Genomic DNA, 13,659 nt, shown 5'->3' with positions numbered 1-13,659 from the left:
CTGCTTTCATAAGTTCTGTCATGGAGTGAATCGTTCTGCCTCATGTTAGGCCCAGATTCAAAGTGAGAGGAGGAAAATGTTTCTAGACAAAAATTAGTGAATAGCAAGTTGAAGAATTTGTATTAAGAAACGCAGTTTTACCTGGTCAATCACTCTTCAGAGAAAGTGAATGAAAGAAAATGTGGTTTGGGCTAAAGAGATTGTTTTGTTGAATAATTGGCGTTTATTTCTTTTGCATCTGATAAAACTAACACTTTGGGGTTGCATCTCCACACCATTATGTTTCTATCCACTTAAAAATTTGCATTCATAAAATATAATGTTGCTAGGACTTTTTATTCCTGCTGTGACCAGCGACTCATCTAGCTTGCTTTGACGATGATTTGACTGCCTCCACTTTCTGATAAGCACCTTTGAAATGTTTTCTTATCTGTTTACAAGATATTGAAAACTACAGAGCTCTGACTCTTCTATGGATGAACACAAAGAAATGAAAAGCCCTGTGAATCTCACCCCATCTGGGCTGGAGAGAATTCTTCTGCTCATCCTTTCATTTTGCTTTTCAGCTGTCCCAAGGATCTCCAGAGCCAATCGAACCAAACTTTTTTACAGCAGATTGTCATTTATTACTGCATTCATCAGGTGGAAATACCCTATCCCCAAATGACAGGACAGGTAATGATTTTGTGCTAAGAACATACTTTGAAATCTACTTTTCTGCTAGGAAATATGTCGTTTTGATTGGCAGTTTTCAGTAAAGAGAATTCATCTTAGAAGGAAAAGAAAACAGAACCAATTCTTGACTATCCATGGCAGCAAGGAGGACAGATGAAAATCAGAGGGGGTCAGGATATCGCTTCTAATTCAAACCCACTGGAGTTTGCCCGATAGTCTTTTAAGCCACATGTTTCATCTCCATACCTTCTCTTCAATGCTTATTACCTGAGCGACCCAGGCAAAGGCACTTAGCTTCCGTGACCTCGCCTGTAAAACGAGAGACATGGAGTAGATGGGCCTGGGGTCCCTTCGAGCTCCGAGTCCCAGCTCTTAGCATTCCGCGTTCCTTGGCCATTTATTAGTGCTACAAACATGACAGAAAGTCCACTTGCTTGGTTTCCTTCTCCTCTTGCTCTTTCTGTGATGGAAATGCCCATGAGGTGAAATGCCCCAGATATGGAGGGAGAGGAGGGAAGGGTGGGGCTAGTCAGGCCCTGAGCATTTTGAGGAGGATTCAGATGAGGGGCCTAACAGAATTGTTTCTGCACATCTCCTGCATGGATTTAGCACTCACATGGCTGTGAGAAGGTGGCTCAGAGCCTTCAGAGCCTTCTGCAGTCTTTGAAGTCCTTTAAACGGTGATGCTTGCTGGGCTGACCACATGTGTTTGCTCTGGAATCAGGGCCATCCTGTTGGATTTAGAAAGCACAAGGGGTTTTGTTGTGCTCTGGACATCAGACAAATCAACCCCACTCCTCAAACGACTGAATTTTCTTTCTAGGTTTTGCAATAGCATTTCCCAAGTTTGGCCAAGGTTCTAAAATGATGAGGAGCATGGGGAAGGCAACAGGCCCTCAGGTCAAGGTCATGCAGGGAGCACAGCAGCTTGCCTTGATGTCTGTTACGGCAAATGAATGGGTTTCAGGCCAGAGATACTCCGAGGAGACAAAGGAAACCATTGCTCTCTTTTCCAAGGGCTTTCTAGGCTCTCCTCAGGCACGGTGACCCAGCCCTGGGTTCCAGGAAGAGTTCCAAGCCCATTATGTCATGGCCACCCTGGGGGAAGGGGAATGAAACAACAAAGGACAAGACTGTTGGGGTTTGGATTTTGTTTTTAAAGCTGGGAAGTGTGTTCCAGCGGTTGTGTAAACTGGATCTGATTCGCCTCTAGGCAGCCACACAAAGGCTCAGCTGCCTTTCATCGAACCCCCTTGATTTCCTCCAGATTCTTTTCCTGCCAAGTGTATGCCTCATTTATGTGCCTTATTGGCTCCATAGGGTTTCTGTAGCTAAGCAAGGCAGTCCATGACAGTCTGACTCAGTTTATTTACTTAGCAATGGGTAAGAAGTTTTTTTTTTGTTTTGCAATAGAAATTCCTTCAACTTTTCATATTAGCATTATGATTCATCTAGTAGGAGAAATTACCCATTTTTATCATTAAGAAATTGCTCTATTCTCTCCACAGTCGTGTCCTAATTGTTATAAAATTTTAACTTAATCTCAGCCAGACTTCTCATGTTCACCACCTACTTGATATCATTTGACTCTTTCAGGAATTCCCAGCAGCTTTGATCTGGAGGAGGGAATAACCTATGAACAGATGCAGGTCAGGTTTGTGTGTTGCCTTTGAACGATTATGTGGTTTTGTTGTTGTTGACTTTTCATTCAGTGATCAATGGTTACTGAACTGAATTTCCTTCACCTCTAGACTGTGATTGAAGAAGTGCTGGAAGAAAGTGGCTATTACAACTTTACTTCTAACAGGTGAGATCTGGCATTTACTTTAAAAATAGGAAAGAGGAATTGGGATAGTGGAATGATGAATCTGATTTATATCTTCAATTTCAGCTTTCTTTTTCCAATTGTCATTGAAAATCATTTTAAAAAAACATATTGGCCTAGACTAGATAAAAACCATGGATAAAAGAGATTTCTGTCAGCTCTTTGTATGGATGCAGCTGCTGTATTCACTAGTGAAACAGAAAGATGGTGATCACTCAGTTGCAATTTTGCCTCGTTACTTTTCTTCCATTAAAAAATAATAATAAATGGAATTGAATAAAAGGCACTTCCAAGCCAGGCATCTGTTAGGAATTTTTTCCTCTCATTCCTCTTGAAAGACTATAAATTCATGTTTCCAAAACCCAAAATAGCATACTTTATTCCTCATTTAGAAATCTCACACACACACACACACACACACACACAAGCTAAAAAAGGAACCAGTATGAAGAGAATTAAGGTATGCTCATTGTGGGCAGGAGGGTTTACTGTTATAGACAGCCATTCTCTGAATATAATTAAAAATCTTAGAAATTGAGTTGTAGGCTGTGTTTGATTATAAATATTGTTTGTGAACTATAAAGATTCTACTAATTTCTCATTTAATTTCTTCAAATATTCTGTCCCTTTAATTGGCACTGGGAGATCAATTTCTTAGCTTCATAGAATTCTAGAACCTAAAGTTCATCCAGTCCAAGGACCTCAATGTAGTTCATGCCTCATTGTTTACATGTTGTCTTTCCCATTTGACTGTGGGCTCTTTGAGAAGACTATCTTTTGCCCTTCTTGGCATCCCTAACACTTGGCACAGTGCTTAGTACACAGTCGGCACTTAATAAATGCTTGTTGGCTTGTCTTGTTGACTATACTACTTTGTCTCAACTTTCATACTGAATCCACTCCTCAAGTTATTTATACAGTTACATGCATATTGATTTATCAATATAACTCAGGGTAAAATTTCAATGTTGTCCCACGAAGGGTACAGGACTGCTTATTTGGCCATGCTACCCATCCTTCCAGGTCAACACCCCCTCCCCCCAAAAAAGAAAAGAGAATGAAAGAAAGAAGCATTTTTAGGCCATTAGATGATTTTTTAAAAAGCAACGTCTTTGGAGAGATGGTTAAATTCTTGACTGTTCTTATCCCTTCTCTGCAAAGGTTTTCTGATGAATCTCACATGTCTAAGATTACTCAACTACTATCTTGGTTTGATGATTTATTTCCAAAATACTACTTCTATAAATATGGATTTGTTATGATTGTTCAGAGAAGGGATGAGTAATTCTTGTTCTCCAAAGATAAATCGTTATGAAAAATTACCACCACCACCCACCCACCCACCTTCCCTGGAGTGTTGGTTGAATAATTGACTTTTCCTTTCTACCCAGTGCAGTCCTGAAATGCAGTACTAATACAAATTGTTCCTCTGAGGGTTGCTACATCCAGGCTTCCCTGGATGACACCAGCCACCCTTGTCCTTGATTTGAAATGCCTCCTGACTTGAAGTTGGAATCTGCCTAAACTTGCAGTGGAATGATGGCAAGCTTTTTTTAATTGCATTCCTGTTGAGGGCCCAACTTGTTCTCAAAACCCAGAAGAAATAACCAAAGCTGAAGCTTGGTGTCCAAGGGAGCTGTAAGTAAGCTTCCATTTGTATGATGCATAGAGCCGATTGTTTTCAGCAAGGTTGAATCTAGTATCAAAGCTGTAAGACATTGGTCTTAGTGGAGCTTTGTATCTTGTTTAAAAAGTGAAATACATATTTTTTTGCTCATGTAGAGAAATTATGGCTACCTCTTTTCAGTCCCATCATTCTTAATACTTTTTAAAATTAGAGGTCATGGTACATCCAACCAAATCATGCTTTTTGTCTAGAGGAGCAGTTTCAAACTCAAATTATATTTGATTTTAATTTGTTGCATTAGTTAACATACACTACTAGTCAAGTCAACATAAAGGACTTACTATGCATCGTGCTCATTTCTGGGGATACAAAGAAGAGAGGATCTGTTCTCAAGGAGCTGCTGGGCCTGGATTCAGGAAGACCTGAGATCAAATCCAGCGCCAGACACTCACTAGTTGTGTGGCCAAGTTGCTTAACTGCTTCCTGCATCGTTTTCCTGGCCTGTGAAATGGGAATAGTAACAGCAACTACCTTGTAGGGTTGTTGTAAAGTGCTTATCACAGTGCCTGGCACATACAGCAGGCGCTTACTACATGCTTGTTTCCTTCCTTCCCTTGGAGCTCACAGGCTAATGGAGGAAACAACATATGCACAATTGTGTACAGACAAGCTAGTCTTTGCTCACCATCAGAAGGATCTGTTGATCCAGTTCCGCATACATCTGGATTGAAGGACCCCCAGCCACATGCCATGGGAGCCACCCTTGGATTCGTGGCATGGTTTGAGATCCTTGTTCTGGAACACACAAAGAAGAGAACGTTTTCTTCACTGTGATAAGAGATGATAATGTCTCATATAAAGATGATGAATGTGACGTATCACAATTCTGAGCTGAATGGATTGGGAAACGTGGCCCACAGAATCAGATTCAAATAATGAGCTGGTCACATACTTGTTTTTATTTGCCCCCAAGTCCCTGTACTTTCACATTTTCCTCTCCTAGCTCTTTATAGCAGCTGCAGCTCCTAGGCAGGGTATTTCTTGGGAACTAATCACTGAGAACCGAGAACAATGACCCTTGACGCTGCCTAAAGCCATCAGCTGTTTCCAGGTGGTCACTAATTGCTAAGAAACGGGACTGGTTCCAATTAGAAATAGCTAATTATCCATAAACAGGGAAAAGTGCAGCAACCAAAATTTTCAAAATAAGATCAGCGGTCACTCTGGTATTTTCTCTGTAAACAAACTCTGGGAGCATCTTGAAGATAGGGAGATAATCTTTAAAATTTCATATATAATACAAAAATGTATTCCCCCTTACTCCCAGCCTTAGAGAAATGTTTCCACTATCACCCATCCAGGCCCTGTGATCTTTATCAAAGGACTTGAAGTAGATGAAGACCAGAGCTGGGGTCAGGACACCCAATTCAAGTTCCAGCTCATTTTCCTTCTTTGGCCTCGGTCTCTTTAGGCCCCAGAATGAGAGGGCTGGAGCCTGTGGCCTTTAAAGTCCCTTCCAGTTCTCCACCTGGGGACCCCTAATCTATGGTGTTAGTTGGTGATATCAGATTGTTGGTTTAATGTAAAATATTCCACGTGGGCTTCTGAAGAAACGCTTTGCGGAGGGGATTTAAGAAGCCCCGTACTAGTGCGCCTTGCCTTAGGGAGTTTTGAAGTTCAAGGCCACGTAGTGCCAACTGAGTGGACCAAGAGCATGAGACTGAGACATGAATTCAACAATAAGTTGTTTTCTTTAATTAACTAAGGAATATGTTCACTGTAGGGCTTGAAGACAGCTGCAAACCCAAATTTACTGGAAATAACTAGTTTCCATGTTCTGATGCAGAGGGGCTAGGAAAAACCTTGCATCCTTTTACCAAATTGGGAAGGCGTGGGAGGGGGGTGAGGCAGAGAAAGGGGATTTTTTTAAGCATTTGAAGTAATAAGCAGCCTGGCTTAGTGGCCAGCATACTGCTGGGCTTAAAGCCAGGAAGACCTGGGTTCAAATCCTTCCTCTGATGCTCAATAGTTATGTGACCTTGGGCAGGTCATTTAATTTCTTTGGGCTTCAGGCCACTCAGTATGGATCAATTACCAAATCACAGACATTTCTAAATCTATGTCAGTGGAGGGAGTTCTCACGTCAGGGAAAAAAGTTACAGGTCCACTGGGATTTTCTGAAAATAACTGGACAGAATATTTTGTCTGCTTCAGGGGGAGGATGTTCCAGAGAGAAAAAATTACTTTGGAATAGGAGTGAGTGATAGAGGGGAAAGAACCATGGCTTAGGGGACTCAGCTTCCAGCTGTGTGATTGAAGATGATCCACAATTAGTGCAGGTTTCAATCTATCCTCTCTCCAGTGGGAGAGGGAAGGGGCCTACATTATTTCCAAGGACCCCTCCAGCTCTAAAAATTACATTGAGCCTTTCAGCAAGTGAGCACGATATGAGCAGAGAGACCAGGGTGCAGCAGGGGAGGGACTGAGAAAAGTAGGCCAGAATTACCCTATAAATGAGTGAATCAACAATTTATTAAGTGCCTTCCACGTGCCAAGGACTGTGCTAGGGGCTGAGAAGACAAAGACAAAAAAAAGTAACAATTCCTGTCCTCGGGAAGCCAATGTTAGAGCCAACAAGGGGAGAGAGACAGAGAGAGAAATAGAGAAAGAGAGAGAGACAAAGGAAGGAGGAGGGAGGGGGGAGAGAGGGAAGGAAGAGAGAAAGAGAAGGAAGGATAGAGAAGGGAGATAGAAGGAGAGAGAGGGAGAAAGAGGGAGATAGAAGAGAGAGAGAGAAGGAGGGGAGAGAGAGAGAACACACACACAAAGAAATATATGATACATACATATATATGCATGTATATGTACAGAATAAATATAAATTGAATATGTACATGTATATGTATAAACTTCTTTACATGGTATCGTAAGTCTATACACATGCGTATACCTATGTGTTATATACTAGATATATGTAAATATAGATAGAGATGATATTTCTGAACCAAGTTGATTTTCATGCTCAGGCCTGAATACTTTCAGGGGCAGAATGACAAGGGGACCAGAGGCTGTGCTACATGAGGTTTGGAACTAGAGAGGATGTGTTGGGTGTGCTGGTCAGTCACTTAATTTAGTCAGCATTTACTCAGTGCCTGCTATGTGCCAGGCACAATTCTGGGCACTGTGGATTCAAATGCAATAAATGAAATCATTTCTATTCTTTTACATTCTGACGGGCAGGGATGGGGGTGTGCAGGGTAAGAAGTATACATTGAAATATATACAGGTTAAATATAAAGGAAATAAATACAGGTAAAGACAGGGCAGTTCAATCTAAGGTATTTGGAGGGGGAGTACTAGCACTTGGGAGATCAGACAGGGCTTCATGTAGAAGGTGGTGCTTGAGCTGCGTCTGTCCATGGGGAGGAAGGTGAGGCTGAGTGTTTGAAGGCCTGTCACGTGACCAGTGGATCTGACTTGCCCTGCTTACCCCCAGTGGCACTCAGAGCTGTGTGTGTACAAGTTACAGAAAAGGCAGGTTTAGGCTTGATGTCGAGAAGAGCTTGTTCTAACACTGAGAATCACCCCAGAAGCTGCCCCAGTTTCCTGTTAACTGGAAATCTCTGAGCCAAGGCCGGATGACAGCTTGTTGGGAAATTTTCTGGAGGTTTTCTGTCTGGTTTATTACCTGTGAGGTGAAGAGATTGTTCATTCCTGGGGCAGCTAGGTGGCACAGTGGATAGAGCACCAGCCCTGGATTCAGGAGGACCTGAGTTCAAATTTGGCCTCAGACGCATAACACTTACTAGCTGTGTGACCCTGGGCAAGTCACTTAACCCCCATTGCCCAACCAAAAGAAAAAAAAGAGAGAGATTGTTCATTCCTATTTTACGTAATCTGAGAGGCCCCAAAGGCCTTCAGGGACCATGAGGTATCTAAAATCCCTTTTGGAAGGCACTGAGGGCCCCTGTTGAAACAAAGTTTTTATCTTGAAGATGGTAACCCATTAAGCACATATCATCCCTTGACACCTTAGTATGATCCAGTTACTAGATCAGACTTAGAGAGCAGGGCCTGAGGGAATGGGCCTCCAGAGAGAGGTGTTTTCGTTGGAAGGAAAACAGTATCAGTGAAGGATATAAAACATAATGTAGGTGCTGGGGGAGGGTAGATCCAGATGAGGTGACACAGTGGGTAAATTAAGTAGCCAAGAGGTACCCCAAGTTAATTAGTTTTCCTTTAGGGGCTCTTCCCATAGTAATAGCTCATATTTACAGGGCATATTAAAGTTTACAATGGAGTCTCCTTCCAATCCTGAAGATAAATAGTGTATAATCCTCATTTTAGAGATGAATAGAAAGTGAGAGGTGTCCCTAGTGAATCAGCTAGGATACATCAGGGCCAGGATTCGAACCCATATCTTCTGCCTCTGAGGGTCAGGGTTCTGTGTCCATTCCACTCTGCCACCATCTGATATTGGCTATGAACCATGCGGTAAGTATTACTGTTGAACTCGTGGGTTCATGCATACTTAATTACTCCAAGAAAAAACATTATTTTTCTCTATTTTCATATCGGTGCTCTTGGTGTGGAACCCTGCCAAATTTATGTACAATTAGAGAAGACAATCTATGTAGAATCAAATGCATATGTGAACTTTAAAATATGTACCACGATTATTTTATGATAGGGAAAAATCACAAACATTTATTGAGTCCCAGCAAGGCACCAAGTGGTCTTTGCCCAGTAGGCATATCTCCCTGTGCATACTTTCATTTGCCAAAATGACTTGCCCAGCAAGTAAAAACATACATTTTTGAGTCCATTGACATTCAGATATCTACAAGTCACTTTGAACTGCTTCATTATTTTTGATTTAAGTGAACAACAGAATCAACATCTTCCTTTCTGAAAGACCACATTTTAACATCAACATTTCCATTGCTCTCTTCACAACCATGTTTTCATTAATGGCCTCCTAATGAGAGTTCCCCACAATATGGAACTTTAGAATTTGAAAAGGACTTTGCTGTGGTGTAATACAAATAGTGATATCTCCATGAAAGAGACAGGGGTTCACAGAGGTTAGATATAGTCTCATGGCTTGATGTTCCATCTTCTGGCTCCCGGTTGAGGACTGTTCGAACAGAGAGGCAGGGCTGCCTCTCCTAATATCAGTATGACAGTGTGAACTCAGGTATTTCTCACTAGAGCCTCTTTTCCTTTTAGGTATCATTCCTATCCGTGGGGAACAAAGAACTATCCAACTAAAAGATGAAAAACCTGTTTCGAGTGGACTGGGGTTTGTTTTTCCCAATGAAGTTAACCTGCCAGGACTTCAGTTATTACAACGTGATGGCCAAAGGGATATGCTTTGCCTGAAGGGTATCAAAGAGAAGAAACCAAAGCTGAAATGAATCCAGCATGCCTTCCCGGATTCTCGATGCACGGGGCACGTGGCTGCCATCCACAGCCACTCCATTCTCTGCAGGAAGCTCTGTGCCTGTTACTTGGTCAGAATGCTGCAAGTTTCATTTGCTGGGAGAAAACATTCCTTAACAGAACTTTCTTCCATTTTAAAAAAAAGTTTTTCCTATTTTTTAAACAATGATTTGATCCTCAGGATTGCTGAAACTATGTATTTAAGGGCATGTAGCCTTCCTTTTATCAAAAATAGGGATCAATTTGAAAAAGAAAAAAAAAAGCAAGATCCAAATAACAAATTGGGAGACTCACTGTATCAATTTTAATAGAAATCCAAAACTGCAGTTTGCAACTTAAATGAAAGAATTGGCTTGACATCAACCACCTGGGTGCTAATAAACTTCAAGTTTGATACAGTGTAGACAGTATTTGCAAGCTGTACAGCTTTGGAGAATAACTGTCAATTTTTAAATTTGAGGCCAGAAGAGTAGACTATATTCATGTACAGTGTGCATATGTATGTATATATAAATGTGTATATATAGAGATATTTTATGTTTACCTAAAAAATAAATACCTAGATGAAAGGGATGCTTTGCTGCTAATCAAACCTGCAGGGCTTACTGAAAGCTAAGAAGATGTACACCCTGTCGCCGAGATCTGATTGTCCTGACTCCATGGCCTGCCCTCTTGAAGTTTAAACAGTTGTTTAAAAAAGGAAATTATTGTGTAATGAATGTTCAGTTCTTATATCCAGTGTGAACTACTGTTAAAAAGTAATGTATATATGTATGTTGTCATATACATAACACATAAGATTTGTGTGTATATATTTATGTATCAGAATATCAAAATGCCAAACAGTGACACTTCCCTGTATAAATCTGGCTATTGACTGTAAGATACAGTTCTTAAATGATCACCTTTGGTACATATGTGTACATAGACACATGTGTATACATACTGCTTCCTGGGTAGCTACAGTGTGTCTTGATAAGGCTTTATAAGAACTTCCCATGCCAAATTAGAGCTTCCTTACAACAGGACCTTTAAATAAATAGTAGGAAGGCAGGCCTAAATACTGCTTTCATGTAAGAGCTTTTTGCTGACCTTTTGAAATATGTATTTGCATCTTTACTTTTGCATAACAGGGAAAGGATTTGACTGATTATATATCACTAAACTAATGTATCTGTTTAGTTTATTCTCTATCTTAAAATGTCCCAAAGAGAATGACCCATGGAGTGTGATAACCTTCTTATTGTGATCTGATATATATTTTTTATATTTAAAATACATATGCATTCCCATTAAGTTTACACTTATACCCTGGGGGGTATCAATGGGAATCTTTGTAACCAAATCAGTTAGTACAAGGGCATTATAATTTAAAATAAGAGCTGTATCTCCAAGGTGATTGGAAATGCCTTTTTTTAAAAAAAATGTAGTAGTAAGAAAAAAAAGATTTTGTCAGAGCTTCTGAAGGCCCGCTCCTGTCTGTTCATGGCAGAGCAGAATTGAGTGATCACGTAAGAAGTCTTCCTTTGTGATGCCAGCAAAGTTCCTTGGGACATCTGTTTTTGTTCACAGTGGCCCAATTACAAGATTAAAGAATCCAGATTTGGGGAAGAATAGTGTTTAAAATATCTGCATTATCAAACTTTTCCAGCTTTTTTCTCTATTCTCCAACTTCTTGTCCCCTGTCCACCTCAGGGCTTTTATTTTATGTATGTTTTTCAACCAGTAGCGGTTATGTGAGAATCTGGACTGGTCAAGGAGTATACACAAATCTGAAAACATCGTGATTCTTTTGATTACTATAGATAGCAATGAGGAATGACCCCAGCAAGTCACCCCATTACTTCAATGACCAAGGGATGCTTGACCACCTCCCAATCTATGGGCATAATAACCACTCTTCATCCATCCCTCTGTCAATTCAGGTGTAAGGTCAAAGGCTATGATGACCTCATTTTGCCCATCCACATCCTGGCCTTCACTCAATTATTACTTAATTTTTTGCTTAAGTGGCAACCGCAGGGTTTCATTCCTTGATCCTCTTCCACGTGGCCCCTGGCAGCTGCTGAAAGCCCTGGCAAAGGTAGAAGAAGCCCAGAACCTTACCATGGGCCAGAAGTCAAGTGCTTCTAAACTAGGCCATTTTATGCATCCTGGGCTTGAGGCTCATAAATGATCTCCTGAGGTAGCAGTGGGTGACAAGTACAATGGACAAAATGATATCCTTTCCGACCTGTTGTCTAAGTGCAGAATCCAGACATCAGACTTTGTTAAGAAAGTGCCCCCCCCCCAAAAAAAAACATTTCCAGTGTTTTGTTGTTGTTTCGTAAGTGTTTGCATTTGATATTATTGATCTGGGAGTAAATAAATGGCTATTTCCTTGGAAGTGTGTAAGTGTTTGGACCCTTCCAGTGTCATTGAGTATACCAGAAGTTACAACTCTTCTAAGTATAAAGGGGAGCTAAAAGCATAAGCAACAACAAAATCATTGGATCCTCTGCCCAGCGATAGTCTCCGTCCTTCTGTGCCTATGTATGTTGTTCTTTTTTCTAAAGAGAGCCAGTTTTTTAATTGACCCCTTATACTACCATTGTCAGACAAATGTATGATTCTCCTTGGGCATGAGCTGCCGGAGGGAAGTTAGGTACCGCCTAGAGTTCTACTCAGTGCCTTGATTTGTATCCCAAGGACCTGCAGGAGGTGCAGGCTGACTCCTTAACATGGCAACAAGGAGAGGCTGGCTTATAGTGAAAGTTCATTAATTTTGCTTTTGACTATCTTAATCATCTTCCTTTGTGGACAAGTCCTTCGTTGAGCTGGGAAAGTCTCGATAATCTTTTATTGATTGCGTTTCTCTTTTATTTTGCCTCTCTCTTCTGTATACTTTGTAATTATTTGTTGTGCTGTGAAAATCCCACTTAGTTCATGTAATTCAAAGGGACTTAGCTTTCTATGGCTAGAATACAAATCAGCCTTTTGGGCTCACTTTTGATTCGTGGATGCTCCAGTTAATTATGTTTTGATCCATCAGCTGTGTCTGAATATGTGCTGTTGAACCTTATTTTACTTTTTTAAGTCCAGATTTTCCATTCCCCATGAAGTGATTGTATCAGTTACACCTGCTTGTTGTCATCTCTCCCATATGTGCTCTGCAAGCCCCTTTATGGCTAAACTATCATTAGGAACAGTAACTCTCACCCTGCACCAAAGGTTAATGGCGGAGTCTTTTGGGAAACCCACAGAAGAAGTGCTCATGTTGAGTGTGGATATTTGCATCCTCATGTGCAATGGCTTTTGATGTTAATTGGCATTCTTACTTCCTTGGCAAACAGGATGTTCCTCGTCACAATAGATGAGTTGTCCCAAACGTTACAATGTGTAGTGCTATTGATTAGGGGTCAATGTTATCCTTAGGGTTCCTGGCATTCAGCTGACAAGATGAGATGAATTTTGATGCTCAGATCCAGGACTTCACCAGTGGTGTTTTCGAACTGTGCCACAAATGTTCACCAACAACTACCATGAATATTTTTCATGTGTGATGACTGTGATATTGCATGGTTGTTTTTGATCAGTATTATGCAGATAAAAAGCCACATCCTTTGTCACTGGTGTCCTTACATGTGCTTTCTTAAATGGGAGGGCCAATGGGAGAGGAAATAGGTTCTGGCTATGCTTTGGTTTTTGTTGGTTTAATGTTTTTTTTAGTCTCAATTCCTCTGGTAATAACTTTAGCCTTCTGTATGAAGGTAGAAATTTGACCCTTAAGTTGTTTTCATTGCTTTCGACTTGCTCTTTGTTATGTTTATTTGCTGGAGCACGCAACAGGTGCTGTCAGTACAAAACGGGTTTGGCCAAAGCAGCTCCCCAGAGACATCTTGGAGATTCAACTCTAGGGAACCCAGAACCAAAAACGATGAATGGTCCCATCTCTTAGCCTTGGCTGCTTAGATAGAACTTCTTCCAAATATTCACCTTTTTATTTTTGGCTTCTAAGTACAATTATTGGTCATAGGCACATATATATATATGCACATAAATACTTTGATTTATGTATACATACACATACCAAGAAGGCAAGAAAGATGCA

The 13,659-nt window shown here is 40.8% G+C and overlaps 1 protein-coding gene across 1 annotated transcript in view; it reads left to right on the top strand.

Annotated features, from left to right (window-relative positions):
- The window catches only part of NEK10 (NIMA related kinase 10), a 243,601-nt gene extending 230,424 nt beyond the window's left edge, over window positions 1–13,177 (top strand). Inside the window, exons 34-37 of the mRNA XM_027872513.1 lie at window positions 567–675; window positions 2,272–2,324; window positions 2,427–2,482; window positions 9,357–13,177. Of these exons, the coding sequence (XP_027728314.1) occupies window positions 567–675; window positions 2,272–2,324; window positions 2,427–2,482; window positions 9,357–9,405 (267 nt within the window). The 3' untranslated portion in view covers window positions 9,406–13,177. The remainder of the gene's footprint in view (window positions 1–566; window positions 676–2,271; window positions 2,325–2,426; window positions 2,483–9,356) is intronic.
- The last annotated feature ends 482 nt before the right edge of the window (window positions 13,178–13,659 follow it).

Source organism: Vombatus ursinus, unplaced genomic scaffold (genome assembly GCF_900497805.2).
Source record: "Vombatus ursinus unplaced genomic scaffold, bare-nosed wombat genome assembly UNPS02014799.1, whole genome shotgun sequence".
Classification (NCBI taxonomy): domain Eukaryota; kingdom Metazoa; phylum Chordata; class Mammalia; order Diprotodontia; family Vombatidae; genus Vombatus; species Vombatus ursinus.
Note: the sequence above shows the minus strand (reverse complement) of the source record. Positions and strands in the feature narration are given on the sequence as shown.